The following is a 20,875-nucleotide window of genomic DNA, read 5'->3' on the forward strand; positions in this document are numbered from 1 at the left end:
ACCAATTGTGCGCCGCCATATGGGACTCCCAATCACGGCCAGTTGTGATACTGCCTGGAATTGAACCAGGGTGTCTGTAGTGACGTCTCTAGCACTGAGATGCAGTGCCTTAGACCGCTAYGCCACTCGGGAGCTCTTCCACTGTCTGACAGATTTTTCACTCAAAGGCTCTGTATCTGTATGCTGTATGTGTATGATAAGATACATAATGAATACACGAGCCAATTTAATTCCACAAAATTATGCAAATGAACCTATTGACCGATAAGCATGACCAGTCAAATGTATTTCTATCGACTGGTATTTCCATCAATTAATAGGCTAAAAAGCATTATTTCGCAATTATTTTCTGTGTCACATTTACATTGGACCAACTTTAAACATTAGAAATCAAGAGTAAGATTACTAATGGCACTTTATCCTCCAAAAGGAGCTGGACCAATTAAAGAAGTCTTGAAGTATTGCTCGGCTGAGATAGTGTGGTCTACAGCTTATCATAAGGTACTCTATCTACCAAGTGAGTTCACATCTATATTATTCGTAGCCGTCTATTTACCACCACAAACCGATGCTGGCACTAGGACCGCACTCAACCAACTCTATAAGGCCATAAGCAAACAAAAAATGCACATCCAGAAGCGGCGCTCCTAGTGGCCTAGGGACTTTACTGCAGGCAAACTTAAATCAGTTTTACCAAATTTTAACCAGCATGTCACATTTGCAACCAAAGGAAAAAATGTAATAAAAACTCTAGACCACCTTTACTCCACACACAGACATGCATACATACAAAGCTCTCTCCCGCCCTCCATTGGGCAAATCTGACCATAATTCTATCCTGATTCCTGCTTACAAGCAAAAACTAAAGCAGGAAGTACCAGTGACTCGCTCAATACAGAAGTGGTCAGATGACGCGGATGCTACGCTACAGGACTGTTTTGCTAGCACAGACTGGAATATGTTCCGGGATTCATCCAATGGCATTAAGGAGTATACCACCTCAGTCATTGGCTTCATCAATAAGTGCATCGACGACATCGTCCCCAGTGACAGTGCGTACATATCCAAACCAGAAGCCATGGATTACAGGCAACATCCGCATCAAGCTAAAGGCTAGAGCTGCCGCTTTCAAGGTGCGGGACTCTAACCCGGAAGCTTACAAGAAATCCTGCTATGACCTTCGACGAATCATCAAACAGGCAAAGCGTCAATACAGGGCTAAGATTGAATCATACTCCATCATACTACTGACGCTCGTCTTATGTGGCAGGGCTTGCAAACTATTACAGAATACAAAGGGAAGCACAGCCGCGGAGACTTATAAGATATCCCGCTATGCCATCAGACAAACCCTCAAACAAGCCAATACAGGATTATTGTCAATACAGGATTAAGATTGAATCCTACTACACCGGCTCTGACGCTCATCGGATGTGGCAGGGCTTGAAAACTATTATGGACTACAAAGGGAAACCCAGACGTGAGCTGCCCAGTGACGCGAGCCTACCAGACGAGCTAAATGCCTTTTATGCTCGCTTCGAGGCAAGCAACCCTGAAGCATGCACGAGAGCACCAGCTGTTCTGGATGACTGTGTGATAACGCTCTTGGTATCCGATGTAAGCAAGACCTTTAAAACAGGTCAACATTTACAAAGCCGCAGGTTCAGATGGATTACCAGGACGTATACTCAAAGCATGGGCGGACGAACTGGCAAGTGTCTTCACTGACATTTTCAACCTCTCCCTTTCTGAGTCTGTAATACCTACATGCTTCAAGCAGACCACCATAGTCCCTGTGCCCAAGGAAGAGAAGGTAACCTGCCTAAATGATTACCGCCCCGTAGCACTCATGTCGGTAGCCATGAAGTGCTTTGAAAGGCCCCCCAGGGGTGTGTACTTAGTCCCCTCCGGTACTCCCTGTTCACCCACGACTGCGTGGCCAAACAATGGCAACACTATCATTAAGTTTGCTGACGACACAGCAGTGGTAGCCCTGATCACTGACAACGATGAGACAGCCTAGAGGGAGGAGGTCAGAGAACTGGCTGTGTGGTGCCAGGACAACAACCTCTCCCTCAATGTGAACAAGACAAAGGAGCTGATCGTGGACTACAGGAAAAGGCGGGCCGAACAGGCCCCTATTAACATCAACGGGGCTGTATTGGAGCGGGCCAAGAGTTAGTTCGTTGGTGATGTGGACGCCAAGGAACTTATCATGGGCCAAACACACCAAGACAGTCGTGAAGAGGGCACAACAAAACCTTTTCCCCCTCAGGAGACTGAAAAGATTTGGCATGGGTCCCCAGATCCTCAAAAAGTTCCACAGCTGCACCATTGAGAGCATCCTGACCAGTGCAATCACTGCCTGGTATGGCAACTGCTCGGCATCTGACCGTAAGGCGCTACAGAGGGTAGTGCGTATGGCACAGTATATCACTGGGGCCAAAATGCCTGCCATCCAGGACCTATATAATAGGGGGTGTCAGAGGAAAGCCCATAAAAAATTGTCAGAGACTCCAGTCAMCCAAATCATAGACGTTTTCTCTGCTACCGCACAGCAAGCCTAGGTCCAAAAGGCTCCTTTACAGCTTCTACCCCCAAGCCATAAGACTGCTGAACAATTAATCGGTACCGGTACTCCTTGTATATAGCCTTGTTACTGTTACGTTATTGTGTAACTTTTTCTTTTTTATAAACTTTTTTTAAACTTTAGTTTRTTTGGTAAATATTTTATTAACTCTTCTTGAACTGCACTGTTGGTTAAGGGTTTGTAAGTAAGCATTTCACGGTAAGGTCTACACTTGTATTCAGCGCATATGACAAATAAAGTTTGATTTAATAGATATGAGTCAGTAACTTTAGTGATATCACCAAGCCATTACTGAAACAGAAAGAGACTGTGAAGCAATGAGGAGAGGAAATGATGAGGATGATCAACTCTATACTGTACAGATAAGACTGGATTACTCCCTTTATCCTAGCTTCAAAACTCCTCTGATGTTCAGAGTTTCAAGCCTTTGAAGTCTATCAGAGAATGTTATGGCATACAACAATCATTGAACAGACATAACATCAGCGTAAACAAATACTGAACTTGGGTGTGACCTGTAAAGATCATTCTTAGTTCAACAGAGCAATCGAGGGGCTGATATAAAGCTCTGCCTTTACACTGGATCTCAAAACTTCTCTCTGGAGAGATGAGAGGATACCAAGGATAAGACATGAGCTAAACTCTTAGCCAACATTTAAAACTATTCCCTACTTTATCATTCACAACTTCCCAGAAATATGGGTTTAGCTTAACCAGACCTCCCGAAAAACTGTTGTGGACACATTTGTGCCAGCTGCCTCTATTTGGGTAGCCAGAGTAAATTGGGAACAATTATCAGTTGTGAAAGTAAAGAATGATGAGCATAGCACTCATTTAATACACTGAACCACTATGACTTCATATGGGGACCTGGGGTGCAGTTGCCTTCCAGTTGGTTTGCCTAATTCAAATCTCTGGCTCCTCAAAAGAAACCATTATACACCTAGGTAAAAATAACGAGCAACACCGCAAAGGGAAGATTTATGACAGGCAAAGGACATATCTGGGAGGAAATTCGAAACGATAATTTGCCTGTGGTTTAATAGGACCKTGGCTATTTCACTCTCCCGATCGTTATAACTTTTAGTAGGGGATGTGGGGGATGGGGAGAAGGGGGTGTCATATCGCACAGAGAACAAGGTCTCATTAAATTATGACGATGGACCTTATGAAGAATAAATTAAATAATACATCAACTAAGGGGCCTTTTCATGAATATGCTCCATGTCACGGTGTAATTGAAAAAGACAAGCTCTATATGAGAAATCGGACTGTCCCTTTTTATTTCCTGGCTTTGGAGAAGGGTGCAAACGGTTGGGTCATTCTTTCAATAGGAGGCTGGGTCTGGTCAGCCTGACCAGCAGGCCCCGACAAATACACCAACACACAGCCATACAAGCAATCAGCCCAAGGTCACAGGGTCTGAATGTAAAAGTCTCTTGAAACCWGTCCCTTTTTAAATGGGAGCCTGTGTTCCGTTTAAGCGTCAGATTAATTCCATGAGAATCACGTTTGTTAGCGTTCAGCCACCCACCGAGCAAGACCCTTACATCATTCTGCAATGTCCTTGTACCAGATAACCAGCTTTTCAAAACAGAAAACAATATTGTACACAGCATGTAGATTTTCTCCTTAAACACGAGGCACGGACTTTAACAACGTGTTAGACAGGCCAAATATGTCTATTTTATCTTACTCCCCTGAGAAAAGGAAAGAATAAACAATTGACACAGACAATGCCATTAAAAGTAATAGAAAGCAATGGGCTACACTACTCCCTTGTTTTGTTTTCTCAAAACCAATGAGTGAAATAACTTCTCAAATGATGATCGTCTGCAGAGTCTATAAGCAAAAAGACGGGAGGAAAAACTGGGTTAAATGGACAGGCTGAAGGCAATAATTAAACCATGTATTACCTTGGTTACAAATCACAGGCACACAAGCCACATTGAGTTCTGTAGTGACAGCTGCCAAAGAGATCCTTAAGCACATTTGATGGCGTTAGCAGTTTGTCTCGTGTGGCTAACTGCCACTCTTCATGGTAATGTGACAGCAGCACCAGCACAACTCACACAAAAAAGGGTTAACAACTGCTCAATCTGCTGGAGTGGAAGCAATATGCTGTAGTTAGCAAACACAGATGGGACAAACTCTTCCTAAACAGGGTAAGTATAGGTTCTAGTCTTTCAAAAGTCTTTGACTGGATGATCAGTTGGATCCTCAGCCTACATTATTGTTCTCTGACTCAGAGAGCCTGTATCCTCTCTCCTGCATGATCTCTAAGTCCCCCTTGCCAACAGTCCCTCCAGTCCTCTCCCAGTACGGCTGTGTTCCTCTGTAGTGTCCTGATCTGCAGCTCTGATTGGGTTCTGCCTCGTGGTGGTGTGGACTCCCCTTGTGTGGTTCCCAACTCAAACACTTCCCCCTGCAATCTCTATTAAACCATCTGCACTGTCATCTCCCTGCAGCTCCTCTGCAGTGTCCTGATCTGCAGCTCTGATTGGGTTCTGCCTCGTGGTGGTGTGGACTCCCCTTGTGTGGTTCCCAACTCAAACACTTCCCCCTGCTGAGGTAATCTCTATTAAACCATCTGCACTGTCATCTCGCTGCAGCTCTGGGATGGCTCCACTACAACAGCGCTGCAGATACACTACAGCACCCTCGCTCCATCTCCTCCAAAGTGAAACACACAAACATCTGAAGAAAGCATCACTCGCTTTTCACCATACAGACAGGCATGAAAAGAAACCCTGGGGTAAAATACTGTATCTGTGTGTATTATCTGGGCTTATCTGCATCTGTTCTCTCTGTGGGTCCCCGAGTGTGTGAGTGAGTCTGACTCGTTCAATGGAGTGGATCTAAACAGATGGTTGACACAAAGGTGGCCTCGTTTCATGGTGGGTGGCGCCCGCTGAGAGAATATTTCAATTCACTGAGCATCCACTCACTTTGAGTGGTCTAATAGACATAGCCTTTAATACGCACATATACATAAAGACAAACAGGGAAAGAACGCAGTGTCAGCAAAACCTAATTTTGAGCTGATATACAGTATTGATTTCCATCACTTTCTCAACCACAAGAAAAAGATTCTCAATATAAAATCAGCCATTTAAATCACAGTTAGGTTATCCAACAGTATATGTATGCATTATGGAACCAGTGGACAGCTARGGACTTTTTTATGCAGTAAAGTCCCAATGGTGTTGCAAATTGCAATTGAAATTCAAAAGGTAAACCTCGCCAGGGAGCAACAACAGACAAAGAGAATTGAGGTCTCAGGAAATATCTCTGCTGGGGTTAAGCCAGTCCCCAGAAAGACCCCATTGTTGCACTTTCAAGCCGAAACAAATCCTTACAATTAAAACTGCGGTCCAATGTAAAGGGCAGGTCAACGGCTAGGATTGGTCAAGCACACAATGACCTACAACCTTACGCTCGGATATGCATGACTGAGGAAAAGCCCAATCTAAGTGAGTGGGTAGGATGTAAGCTTTCTCTTAGTGTCTAAAAATAATGTATATTAGTTTTAAGGGAGAGTGAAAACAGCCTGGGTACTGGAGACGAGAATCAATCAGCAGCAGATCGAATCTCACCCAACTCATCTTCGTAGCCCTTTACACTTGAAAATGGCAGAATTGGGCACGGATAAATGCCTAAAATTGGAACGCAGTGGCTGAAGAGTAACATGCTATACATGACGTCAGACCGCTGTTCTGAACTTGAGTGTGACAAGTAGTTGCAGTTACTTACACAAACACCTATTAAAATTAAGAGGACTATGTATTTTGGACGATGACGTTTGTTATGTATTATGCCATACAAGTGAGTACAAATGTGCACTTCACATTTCTATATGATCAAACTCATGCATATGCAATATCAACGTTTATGATCACTATGTTTGATGTACAGTTAGTTACAAGATGACATGGCATCATAAACTGGGGTGTCTGAACAGAATGAGCCTATTTTTGTCTTTTGTGAAGAAAATTTGCCACGTCACATGCACCTGAATGCACTCATGACTCATTCCGATGCGCCACCAAAATTATGACCCATTTCCCTGAATTGCATTGTGAAAGCATAACTCTGTAAAATCGTACTTTAGAATTTCATTTGTCATGTTGGCAATATAACAAGCTTTCAAATGATGCCCACCTGACCCAGACTATGATTTATAAATTGACAGTTTCTGGATTGCAAAAACAACAGTAATTGTGTGATGGCTGGTATGCAGGATACGACACAGACAAGAGAGGGCAAAAAAAGCACCTTGTAGTTGAAGACTATTCTCTGAGTAATAAAAGTGCATTAAAATGACTTAGGATACGTGCACACTGTGGAGAGGTTTGTGGCCACGTGGATACACCAGTTAGTCCTCTCACTCAAACACTTCGAATGATTTGTCTTATGTTGCACCTACCCCACATTTTCCAGGAATATTCTTATGTTACTGAWWATATMCAGAGTATTTTCAGATTTTGTTATCAACAAATGCAACAGAAGTACAATAAATGTAAAATGAACATAAAATTCACAGTTTAATGTTTGGATTCGGTCTTGTGTCAGGTGAAATGTTGTGTCCTCACCTTTGGTCTAATCATTTTCCAATAATATCCAAACTGTTCCCTTTCAATTGCTACCATGGTTATGCATATTATTTTCATATTTCTTCTGTCAGAAATATTTTAATTTAGCCCTATCCATATAGGCCAATTCCTACAAGTGTAAAAGGGTTTTAAGAGGTTTTGCAGATCGTGATGGAGAAAATGGCTGCCATGCTCCACAGCATGATACATAGCGTTTTGTGTGAACACCATTGATCTAACCAAAGGTCAGAGCGAACCAAACAGGCCACCCACCGTGCAGCTTGTATGCTGTTATTAGTCCGTCTTGATATGACAAAAGCCTGTGTGTTTACAATCAACGTTGTCTGAGCTCCGTCTGAAAGTGACTAAAGAATGTGAAAGGAACTGACAAAGTACAGCCCAGCACGAGCTGTGTGAAAAGCTTGACGTCCATTGAAGGTTTACAGAATGATAAAACCTTTGATCACCTGGAATACCTTTTTCATTTCAGTCACAAAGTCACTGAATGAACTCATATGACTAAGTTTCAAAAGAACTTACAGAGCTGGCCATTGACGATAAGTCAGACAGTCCAGACACCTCAGGGTAAGGTGTGAGGCTAACCTCCAGAATTGTGAATTCCATTCCGTGCAATCCAGTGAATATTGTTATTGAGTTTCAGTCATGTCCTCTGCATGCATGTATGTATGAGGTGCAAAGTTCATACTATGTGTAGGCACTACCTCCCAATCCTAGAGAGAGTGGTTTGACAGGCTTAGTGACGGGGGTGAATCGATACAGTTACATATCGGGACATTCTTTTTGGACAATATTATATTGATACTTTGACTTCAAGTAACGATTCAAAAATAAAATAAAAACACATACAGTTGAAGTCTGAACTTCACAGACACTTATGTTGGAGTCATTAAATCTTTTTTACACCACTCCACAAATTTCTGGTTAACAAACTATAGTTTTAGCAAGTCRGTTAGGACATCTACTTTGTGCATGACAAGTCATTTTTTTTCAACAAATGTTTACAGACAGATTATTTCACTGTATCACAATTCCAGTGGGTCAGAAGTTTACATACACTAAGTTGACTGTGCCTTGAAACAGCTTGGGAAATTACAGAAAATTATGTAATGGCTTTAGAAGCTTCTGATAGGCTAATTGACATCATTGAGTCAATTGGAGTGTACCTGGGATGTTTCAAAGGCCTACCTGTCAAACTCAGTGCCTCTTTGCTTGACATCATGGAAAATCTAAAGAAATCAGCCAAGACCAAAAAAATAAAATGTTAGACCTCCACAAGTCTGGTTCATCCTTGGGAGCAATTTCCAAACGCCTGAAGGTATCACGATCATTGTACAAACAATAGTACGCAAGCATAAACACCATGGGACCACGAAGCCGTCATAACACTCAGGAAGGAGACGCGTTCTGTCTCATCAGATCAACGTACTTTGGTCGGAAAAGTGCAAATCCACTCCAGAACAACAGCAAAGGACCCTTGAAGATGCTGGAGGAAACAAGTAAAAAAGTATCTATATCCAACAGTAAAACGAGTACTATATAGACATAACCTGAAAGGCCACTCAGCAAGGAAGAAGCCACTGCTTCCAAAACCGCCATAAAAAAGCCAGACTACGATTTGCAACTGCACATGGGGATAAAGATTGTACTTTTTTTGGGAGAAATGTCCTCTGCGCTGATGAAACAAAAAACAGAACTGTTTGGCCCGTAATGGGACCATGCGTTGCTTGGAGGAAAAGGGATGCTTGCAAGCCGAAGAACACCATCCCAACCGGAAGCACAGGGGGTGGCAGCGTCATGTTGTGGGGTGCTTTGCTGCAGGAGAGCATGGTGCACCTACAGAATAGATGGCATCATGAGGGTGGAAAATTATGTGGATGTATTAAGCAACATCTCAAGACATCAGTCAGGAAGTTAAGCTTGGTCGCAAATGGGTCTCCCATATGGGACAATGACCCCAAGCATACTTCCAAAGTTGTGGCCAAAATGGCTTAAAAACCTTTCAGTGAACCCACCTCCCGGATCCGGGATCCTCCTCATCAAAAAAGCTGACTAGCATAGCCTAGCCTAACGGGACAGGGATATCATATAATATAATTTTCATGAAATCACAAGTCCAATACCAGCAAATGAAAGATAAACATCTTGTGAATCCAGCCATCATTTCCGATTTTTAAAATCTTTTACAGCGAAAACACAATATGTATTTCTATTAGCTAACACAATAGCCAAAAGACTCACCGCATATTTTTCACCATGTTTCTACCGCATAGGTAGCTATCACAAAACCGACCAAATAGAATATAATAGTCACTAACCAAGAAACAACTTCATCAGATGAATAGTCCTTTATAACATGTTATACAATAAATGTATGTTTTTTCGAAAATGTGCATATTTGAGGTATAAATCATAGTTTTACATTGCAGCTACCATCAAAAATCACCAAAGCAGCCAGAATAATTACAGAGACAACGTGAAATACCTAAATACTCATCATAAACATTTATGAAAATACATGGTGTACAGCAAATGAAAGATAAACATCTTGTGAATCCAGCCAATATTTCTGATTTTTTAAGTGTTTTACAGCGAAAACACAATATAGCATTATATTAGCTTACCACAATAGCCAAACACACAAACGCATTTATTCACCGCATAGATAGCATTCACAAAAACCAGCAAAAGATATAAAATTAATCACTAACCTTGAACAACTTCATCAGATGACAGTCTTATAACATCAGGTTATACAATACACTTATATTTTGTTCGAAAATGTGTATATTTAGAGCTGCAAACCGTGGTTATACATTGTGAAAATGTAGCAACATTTCCCCAGAATGTCAGGAGCTATTTTGGACACTCACCTAATCTGACCAAAGAACTCATCATAAACTTTACTAAAAAATACATGTTGTACCGCAAATGAAAGATACACTGGTTCTTAATGCAACCGCCGTGTTAGATTTTTWAAAATAACTTTACCATAACAAACAGCTTGCGTTATTGCGAGACAGCGCCCGCCAAAACGGCGGAGAATAGAAATAACATTTTCCACAGAAATACGAAATAACATCATAAATTGTTCTTACTTTTGCTGAGCTTCCATCAGATTCTTGTACAAGGAGTCCTTGGTCCAGAATAAATTGTTGTTTGGTTTTAGAATGTCCTTTTCTCCTGTCGAATTCGCGCCACAATGCTAGCCAAGCTTGATAACATTCCCATCTTCTCTCTACGCAAAGAACGGAAAATTCCAAAAGTCCCAATAAACGTTGAATAATCTGATAAAACTCGGTTGAAAAGACGTACTTTACGATGTTATTATCACATGTATCAAATAAAATCAGAGCCGGAGATATTAGCCGTGTATACCGAACGCTTATCAGAAGACAATATGGAGGTGCTTCGCGCGCCTAGGTAGAGAAAGGAAATTCCTGACCTGCCACTCCAAAAGCTCTTGTTCGACCTMAGATCAAGCTAGACACCYCATTCCACCTTCCACTGCCTGTTGACATCTAGTGGAAGGCGTATGAAGTGCATGCATATCGATAAATATAAGCCAGTTGAATAGGCAGGCCCTGAAACAGAGCCTCGTTTTCAGATTTTTCACTTCCTATATGGAAGTTTGCTGCAAAATGAGTTCTGTTTTACTCACAGATATAATTCAGACAGTTTTAGAAACTTGAGAGTGTTTTCTATCCAATAGTTATAATAATATGCATATTGTATGATCTAGAATAGAGTACGAGGCAGTTTAATTTGGGCACGATTTTTTCCAAAGTGAAAATAGCTCCCCCCTATTGACAAGAAGTTTTAAGGACAACAAAGTCAAGGTATTGGAGTGGCCATCACAAAGCCCTGACCTCAATCCTATAGAAGATTTGTGGGCAGAACTGTAAAAGCGTGTGTGAGCAAGGAGGCCTACAAACCTGACTCAGTTACACCAGCTCTGTCAGGAGAAATGGGCCAAAATTCACCCAACTTATTGTGGGAAACCTGTGGAAGGCTACCCAAAACGTTTGACCCAAGTTAAACAATTTAAAAAAGGCAATGATACCAAATACTAATTGAGTGTATGCAAACTTCTGACCGACTGGGAATGTGAAAAGCTGAAATAAATCACTCTCTACTATTATTCTGACATTTCACATTCTTAAAATAAAGTGGTGATCCTAACTTTTTACTAGGATTTACTAGGGAATTTTTATTAGGATTAAATGTCAGGAATTATGAAAAACTGAGTTAAATATATTTGGCTAAGGTGTATGTAAACTTCCGACTTCAACTGTGTGTGATATATATATATATATATACACAGACACACACTTTTTTTGTTGCTTGGTAGCATTAGCTAGAGCAAGTCGGCTGTACCTGAGTCAAAACTCCGGTATTTTCATCCTACAGCTTGTTCTCCATCTTTTTAAATAGTGAGCCAACATGTTTTCAGCACTTATTTCCATGACTGATCAAAACTCATTTTCTCATGCTCTCTTGTGTCTCTGCAGCATTATCGAATTGAAATACACATAGAATCACAATACATGTCATATTGGCATCTAAGTATCGTGATAACATCGTGAGGTCCCTGGAAATTCCCAGCCCTAGACAGGCTGTGAAGACAGTAGCTTCTTCACAATTGTTCAGATAAGCTGAAGAAATCTCTTGACAGCGGTTATCAAAATAGTCCCTCCTATATAATAGACGATCCTTGATTTGGTCAGTGTTTTTCCTCACCTCTCTCCCCTTCTCTGTGCTGATCCCCAGAGCCTTGTGGGTCTGCTAGTAGAGCAGAACTACTTTTCTGAACTGGGACAGCTGTTCTGTCACATACTAAAAATAACCCACAATCTGTTGTCCAAGCACAACAAACACTGCTGCAACCACCGTGGGGCTACTGTCTGAGGAAAAATTACAAATTAAATGAGAGATCTACAAGCATAATGTGAGGTACACTATATATACACACAGACACACACACAAAAGTATGTGGACACCCCTTCAAATTAGTCAATTCGGCTATTTCAACCACACCTGTTGCTGACAGGTGTATAAAATCGAGCACACAGTCATGCAACATCCATGGACAAAAATTGGCAGTAAAATTGCCCGTACTGAAGAGTTCAGTGACTCTCAACGTGGCACYGTCATTGGATGCCACCTTTCCAAAAAATCAGTACGTCAAAATTCTGCCCTGTTAGTGCTGCCCTGGTCAACTGTAAGTGCTATTATTGTGAAGTGGAAACGTCTAGGAGCAACAATGACTCAGCCGCAAAGTGGTAGGCCACACAAGCTCACAGAACGAGACCGCCGAGTGCAGAAGTGCGCAGACCATGATTTTGAAATGAGATGTTCGACGAGCAGGTGTCCACAGTTTTGGTCATGTCAGGATACCTAGTCAGTTGTACAACTGAATGCCTTCAACTGAAATGTGTCTTGTATCTTGTTCTGATAAAGGGACTGGGACATTCAAATCGACCAATGAGATCTAGAATAAGACTAGCTTGTGGCTCAGTTGATGACGATTAGAACTGTCTGGCCGGGCAGACCACTGATATGTGGGTGGCATCTATAAAAACCTGGTCTGATGAGGAGGCCGGTGGTCCGAAACACGCAACGCCCAGGGTTGTGACTTTCAGACCAACACAGTACAGAGCAGGTGAAAAAAAGCTCTTAAGCCTGTCTGATTGGACAACAGTCCATTCTTGAGGGTGCAGAGGGTAGAAGGCCCCCTGGAGGAACCACTCCATCAACCCTACTTCTGTCTGTCTGTGACATTAGCCTGAGTTCTCTATATCATGCTCTCTCCTTCTCTTTCACTCTATCAGTCTCTCTTTCCTTCTCTCTCAAACAGCCACCCACATGGGGATTACAGCTGTGAACTGTTATGCTGTAATCGGGCTGCCCTTTAATCTTTCCTTGCTTCCTTTTCTAAACCCTAATAACGCTGTGGCTGGACTAATGTGTCCGACATCAAAACCCACTCCCCCTGTGGCAGCCAGTGGTGCCCTACACAGTACGGCAGCCCAGGCAGACCAAATACGCACCCAACTGAGGAAGTTCAGGTTGCATTAGTGCTTAGCACAAAACCACAACATACACATTACACACACTATTGATTATTTAAGATGAATAAGTATGGTACACAGAGCAGTTACCACAGTAAAATCCCTTAAGGAAACAGATAATACCATAGCAAGGGATTAAAGCCCCTTATCAATGACACCTATAGAACTGGGAGCTACACATGCCTGGTCAAGGTACAAATGGAGGATTAACTGACAATCTGTTGCCAGGAGAGACTACTCGATTTTGAGGTTGAGAAGATGTGATGGTGAGGAGAGAAATGTGGTTGATGAGGACAGGAGAGAAGGGCCATTAACAGATAGAATGTAATGACCACTGAAACACAGAGAACCTCCTGAACATAGTTCAAAGACCAGCTTTGAGCAATTCCATTGGTATACAACAACCAAGCAGCAACTAATGCTAACATATTGAACGCAGTGTGTTTGCTAATGCCTACACCCTCTTAGAGGCTCAAAACTAAGTCAAACTAATTGCATAACCAAAACAAAAAAAGTAATTAGGAATTGTAATTATGGTTCTTTTTGTAATGCCTTTTTCAAACACTCAAAGAATGGGACAGCATAATATATGAATAGGCTCATTTGAATTCTTTAGCTAAACCAAAACAAAATAATTAAGCATTTCCCAATGCCGTATTGTCAGCCTTTCTGACAACTGTTGCAATGTTTTCCAGTCTGATTAAGCATATTATAATAGGAGTCAATACTAAAGCACCCTCTGACTCACTCAGTTCATAAAGAGACTGGCAGTAGGGTGATAAAGCAGGTCACTTAGTTTGGAGCTTGAAGCCTTCCAGTGAAATGATATGGACGTTGTAAAGAAAAAGGAAAATACTGGGCTGCATAATGACTCCAGATGGCAAAGACTCTAGATGTTGTGGACATTGTGCCTAGATAGACCCATCATTAGGACGAAGGGCACCTTGGTCTTTGGGGTGGGGCAGAGACGTGTCAGAGGGCATAAGCAGGTATAGCGTAGGTGGGAGAGGAGAGGAATTTCCATTGGGCAGGACAGAGCGGTGTATGGAGAGCGGCTGGGCTTAAAAGGAATAGTCAATCAATTATTTAAAGTGATTATGGGGAGTGGTGGGCAGCGGCTAAGGGGCCAGAGCGTTTGACTCAGGCACGTCAAAGACAAAGGGGGACTGAGGAGCAGGAAGACACTCCACTCCCTGTGTGCTAACAGAAGCTGATGAATGTTTTATCAAAGCCCAATTATTTATTTAAAGACGAGTCCACCACGGGAAGAAATCTAATAAGGTTTCATGGAGAAGAAAATGGGAGAAAATACAACTAAGCCCCTAGAAATCCAAATGCCTGTAAGCAGGAGAGACCAAAACTAATAACAGGAGACAACTTCTTCAAGAAACACCAGAGAACAGGTGACTTTCTGTCAAATACGGTCAATTTTTTAAAACATATTCCCAAGCAGACATCATCTCAACATCTACTATAATAAGAAGCAATCAGTTAGATAAATTAACACAGAGGTGGAAATGTCCCTTTCCCTAAAAGGAAACTTTGTGAAACTGCAAGGTAAGCAAAAAATACAGGAGGAGATTATAAATCAGCATAATTTCAATTCGTTGACATGATGTAAGAGGCTTATCCAGACGAGATAAAAAACAACAATGCATTTATTGGAGAATTGTTTGGGTATGCTCGTTCTGTTGAAAATGAGTGAGGATGGAGGGAGGAGTGAGAACAGTGGAGGGGGGAAATAATACAGGAGGAGATCAGCACATCTATCACTGTCGGCCGGCAAAGTTAAAGCAAAAGTGGAAATCGCAGGAGTTTCGCTCTCTTAAGACTTCAAGGGCACACACACTTGCTCAGGAGGGCTGCGGGAGGGGTGGCGTGAGAGGGAGACCGAACTGGAAGGGGCTCTCTGGGCTGAGGCTGACACTAACAAAGACAGGGGTTGGCACATTGTGGCTCAGTCACGATGGCAGGGGCTGACAGAGAGAGATGTGGTACACCATGTGTCCTCCAGGGGCCTTTGGGACGGGGGTAGAAGGACAGGGGTGAGAAACAGGGGTGCAGTATGTACTCACCAGAAACACCTTGTAGGCGTCTTTCCTGGTGACAGGCCCCCAGCACAAGTCGGTGTCGTCGTATTTCACACTGCCAGCACTGCATGAGTGGTTACCACTAGAGAGAGAACAGACAGACTGTTGATCATTACAGATCCCTTCATGATCAGATCAAATCAGTCCAAGAATTACATACGACAGGAAAGACTAGTTTACAATGTTGCAAAAGAACATGAAACAATGATAAAATATTAAATATGACAGGGCAGAATTACAAAAACTTTGCAGACTTGTCAGTTCCTACTACCTCGGAGCGGTTAGATTATCAGGGAGGTCAGTTCCTACTACCTCGGAGCGAGTTAGTATTATCCAGTGAGGCCAGTTCCTACTACTCGGAGCGGTTAGATTATCAGTGAGGCCAGTTCCTACTACCTCGGAGCGGTTAGATTATCAGGAGGCCAGTTCCTACTACCTCGGAGCGGTTAGATTATCAGGAGGCAGTTCCTACTACCTCGGAGCGGTTAGATTATCAGGGAGGCCAGTTCCTACTACCTCGCGACGGTTAGATTATCAGTGAGGCCAGTTCCTACTACCTCGGAGCGGTTAGATTATCAGGAGGCAGTTCCTACTACCTCGGAGCGGTTAGATTATCAGGGAGCAGTTCCTACTACCTCGGAGCGGTTAGATTATCAGTGAGGCCAGTTCCTACTACCTCGGAGCGGTTAGATTATCAGTGAGGCCAGTTCCTACTACCTCGGAGCGGTTAGATTATCAGTAAGAAAAGTATCAGTAAAAGTTATATCACTGCACAAGGCTTTACTGAGTTGAAGTGATGATCCAGTCTTCCTGGTGGAAAATTACACATTGTCATTCTGAGGCAATCACAAAACTCTTTCAGTGCTGCCAACAAGGTGCGGCMGACTGAGCATCAATTATGGGACATAATCATTAGAATCTGCCTCTGCCACCGAGACGTCTGCTGCGGCAAGGCTTTACAAAGAGATACCACTCTGCGATCTCAATCGCCTGGCTCTCCTCAGTGGCAGAGCCAGTCGAGCGGGGAGCTCCGGTCTGTGCCATAGGGTAATTCCATTTTAAGTGTCTGTTCCGCCTCACATTTTAGCTAGAAAGTTACCACGGGGCTTTTGACCCCGCTGAGTCAGAGGGACAAATTTATATTTTTTATGCTACTAGGTTGGTATGTTAATAGAACTTCCTCTGATGTGTTAAGTGATTAAATTGTAATCTTGAATTKAAATGTATTCACTCACCTTCACCTTTAAAAGCTAAGTATCTCTATAAATGTTTAAGGATCTCATCCTCACCACATGATGTTCATAAGAAACCCCTATAATGGCACTCCCAGGGCTCACTGAACCCTTAAAAAGTCACTGATAATCTAACGGCATTTGGACAAAATGGGAGAGCGCTTTAGTGTTTTGGGGCGGGGGTCCTTTTTTGAAATTGTACTTTTTGGTACACCATGAGAAAGTCAATCATCTTTCTGTCATAAAGCTACACCAAATGGAATTGTGATCCTGACGGTTAAGGTGGTCTCACCAGGACAATAGTTTAGCTAGAGAAGAGCCTCCCTTAGAGCTGCAGGCTAAATCATACTGTCTGAGACTGGAACAATATGGAATATGTGATGTCACCCAGCCCACCGGGCCAGTGGAGGGGACTTGTAATAAAAACCTGTCTGGGAGCCAGTCAACAAAAAGTAATTGCCAAGAGCACTGGTGGGAGGTCAGGAAGGCTAAAGGCCCCCTCATCAGAAAGTTTTACTGAGACAGAAGGTCAGGGAACAGCCAAAGTGCAGAGACAAAAACAGAACTGAGAGAAAGGGATATGTTTTGTCCTGCCAAAAGTAAATGCTCCAAGTACTTGGGAAAGTCAGCTGCACCCACATTAGTCATAAAGTTGCTTGAAATAATACCCCCAAATAAGAAACCCATGAATGTAATGAATCAGCAACAAGCTGGCTGGCTGCTCTTACCAGGCTACTTCCATTAGTGATATGGGTACAGCAGCAGCATAGATGGCCAGGTCTCCATACAGGTAGACTACCATGCAGATGTAGAACATGTTGACACCAACTGAAAGACAAAACCAAAGGGTTAAGACATGAGCAGATTATACCTGGATCTATACATAAAATGTCATACATTATATATTTCTAGTGTATATGACTGTGTTATCAATTCATCATATCTCCGAGAGAATCTGCCTAACAGCCGTCAGATGCCTGATTATGAAACATGGTCAATGCAACTTGTGTCAAACTTCAACGGCTAACCGTGCAGTCTCCATCAGAGGCAATCTCCTCCGTCTCTACACCTCCACTCCTCCATCAATCCCCTGCTTCTCCCTCCGGGATGGCAGCCACAACTGCAGCAGCACATTTCTCCGCTCCTCCGGAAGAATATTAATCACACTAATTAAGAAAGTAATCACTTCATGATGAAAATTCTCCTCATTACATCCCCCACACCCACCTCACACTACTGGCCCATTCAAGACAACGAGCGGAGATTGAGAGCTTTCAACAACGGGAGACCGATAGCCATGTTGTGCCAGGGATCCATCATACACTGGAGTTCTCATGTGGGAGGCTCCTGCGTCCTACTGGCCCTGGCAGCCAATTCATTACTGACAGGGAAATTAGAGTGTGGAGTCCATTAAAAATAAATAAAAAGTGAGGGGTTTATAGTTTTACAGGGCTAAATTGATTCATCTGATCTGAGAGTAAAGGAACGAATGGCAACCTTCTGCTGCCCATCACACAGCCGAGCCAAGGGAAACATGAAAAGGGATATGGAAGAGGACTAGCTGGTCCAACAGCCAGATAAGCCCATGTAGTTGTAAAACAGTTATCACCTGTTTTATGGCAGGGTTGGATGGACACTTACAGTAGACTGCATTATGATATGAAGCTATATTACAGTTGCTACAGTAAGTTGCTGCAGCCCTGTTTGAGTTAGATGGAGAGTCTAACTGTTAGACTCTCCATCTAACTCAAACAGGGCTGCAGCAACTTACTGTAGCAACTGTAATATAGCTTCATATCTAACAGCAGGTCAATTCTGTGGGAAAGGGCGATGACAGCAAACATTTACCTAGCTAGCACCACCACTCATCTTACCTCCATTGAGGATAATGTGGTGCTAAAGTACTGTGGGAGAGGGAACCAAAGGGCACTTTGGTAGCCAGGTTGTGTTTATGCTCTTCCAGGACCATCTGATCACATCATTGTGCAGTGGTGCACTGAGGTCATAAAACAAAGGCTGGGGAAAATAAACACTGATAACTCAAGAAGACGCCAGTGTGTGTGATTACACTATACTGTACCTATCAGTACTGATCTGCACACTGATTACAGTATGAAAGTATCTCACAGGTTGGTGTGGTGGGGACTCGATTCTCTCTGCATCAATTCTACACATTCCATTTTCACCTCCTCTCCGACAACCCCACTTTCAGAGGTTAGCACTGTACAGTACTCTCTACCATTCCTGCATGTCTCCATCTGGCCCTATGGAAAGGAAGCCTGTTAGAGCTTTTGCCTCAGATAGGGGGAATCAGGGCTGCCTGTGCTGCCCCTGTCAGTGAGCGATAGCTAGGTGAGGACCCAGCATGACCAAGAGGATGCTGCCCTGCCAGGCTCTGTCACTAATACCTCCCCATTACCCACGGCCAGAGGCTCACACGCTGCWGCTGCAAATGACTCTTCACCTAGGAGCTCCACTCAGTCCCCTAGCGGCACGGACACACGTCACTATCCATCACCCCACTGTTGCAGACTGACAGAGGCCTTGATAGCCTCTCTAGCTGGGTCTGSAGGAGGAAGGAGTGGTTYCCAGAAGAAGAGGTACGTTAGGAAGTTGCTTCCTTCMAACATCCACAGCYATTTTGTTGAATGCCAACCACGCTGGAAGCCACAGCTGTACTGGKCTCCGCTCTGCTATCGTGGAGCGTCATCAGGCAGGAATGTGAATGCGAGAGCCTGRCAACTRAAGGCGGTTTGTTGGATGCAACAGAAATTACTTTCCTTAGGTTTGATTTTGAAACCCCAATGGGCTTTTATTGAGTGAGATGTATTCTTTGTGCTAAAACTTGGGATATTGATCTGGATCTCGGGGTAATCATAGAGTTGAGCAGTAATAGCAGCAGGCCCTCTGGAAAGGAAAGCACATCCTTTATGTTCATATACAATAGAGACTTGAAAACTATTTTAGTTGAGGCTTATGTAATTGGGGTGGTGGTAGGGGGGGAAATGGCTGACATAAACATGTCCATTTATCTTCTTAATGGCAGCGCTGCTCCCCATTTTCCTTTTGTCAGTGCCCCTCATAGCGTACAAGTATSACATTTAAGAAAAGTCATTCAAGTAYAGAAAATGTATGCATYGGTGTTAGGTWCTCATTAAAGCTGGGGTCTGTAATAAAGGAGACTGGATTAGTATTCCTCTCCATGGTCTCTATAAGTCAAGGGTATAGGGTGGTGCATGTTATAGAGCTTGTACCTTCTCCCTCTGTTTGCACACCATCCATTTCCCCATACATCACTTCTACTGCCTTTTCTACCTAGAGGGATGGTGGGCTGAGATGGGCGCAGGAGCACACAGACCAGCCTCTGTTGTTCACCCCCCTTTGTGATATTAGCCACAGTCATCTTCTAATCAACTTGCAAATTGTGGATGAGGAAGGTTACAGTAACACTACACGCACTCTCCTCGCTGCTCCGCTGATAAACCAGCCCCCATCAAAATTCCTGTCAGTACCGGCAGGCCCGATACCCATGGCCTTATTCCAAGCTTGCTCTGCTGCTATGACAATTTTAGCTCAGGAGGAAGTCAAATTCCCTTTCATAGTGATTATTTTTCAATTACATGAAGTGGGAAGGAGAAGGAAAAACAAACAAACATAGAAAAAAAGTATTCCCCCACACATCCACACCGAATCTGCATCTGCGCATCATGTGAAAAAGTGCCTTTCCTGCCAGTGGTGCCCAGTGCAGTCGAACAGTCCCATCAATAACCAGAACCGGCCCAAGGTAGTAAGGATTCAAGAGGCCAGCTGATTGGCTCTGTGAGCTGCCCCGCACCGCAGGCCTCAGCCCTTCACTCACACAACCAAGTCCATTAACTCCAACAACACATTCAACAACACTCCACTATCCAATCCCTCAACAAAAAAACAAGAGATTTTGTTTTAATGCCTGACAGCTTTACCACACCAGTAAAACTCCCTGATCAGACATACCACTAATCTTATATTACCTCCCAGCACTAATTACACAAAGAAGCGTTCACATCAGCAGAGATCTGGGTAGAGAGACAAACGAGACTTCCATTATGCTGGAGCGCCATTGAGCTGAGACAAAGAGCTGCATCTCTCACACGCGCTGGGCCCAGTGCCCATCTAATTCATTTCTGATTAGAGTCACTGGGCAGCACTCCCACATCACACAGAGAGATAGAGGGGACTCTTATCTCTGCCACCGATCGATACTTCCTCGTGGTGCCTCACCCTCACCTGCAGCCGAGGACAA

At 43.2% G+C, this 20,875-nt stretch overlaps 1 protein-coding gene across 1 annotated transcript in view; it reads right to left on the reverse strand.

Annotated features, from left to right (window-relative positions):
- Positions 1–20,875, reverse strand: part of LOC112072925 (transmembrane protein 104) — a 61,566-nt gene that overhangs the window by 23,026 nt on the left and 17,665 nt on the right. Inside the window, exons 7-8 of the mRNA XM_024140302.2 lie at positions 17,322–17,421; positions 15,347–15,443 (exon numbers count right to left, since the gene is read on the reverse strand). Of these exons, the coding sequence (XP_023996070.1) occupies positions 15,347–15,443; positions 17,322–17,421 (197 nt within the window). The remainder of the gene's footprint in view (positions 1–15,346; positions 15,444–17,321; positions 17,422–20,875) is intronic.

Source organism: Salvelinus sp. IW2-2015, unplaced genomic scaffold (genome assembly GCF_002910315.2).
Source record: "Salvelinus sp. IW2-2015 unplaced genomic scaffold, ASM291031v2 Un_scaffold2092, whole genome shotgun sequence".
Taxonomy (NCBI): domain Eukaryota; kingdom Metazoa; phylum Chordata; class Actinopteri; order Salmoniformes; family Salmonidae; genus Salvelinus; species Salvelinus sp. IW2-2015.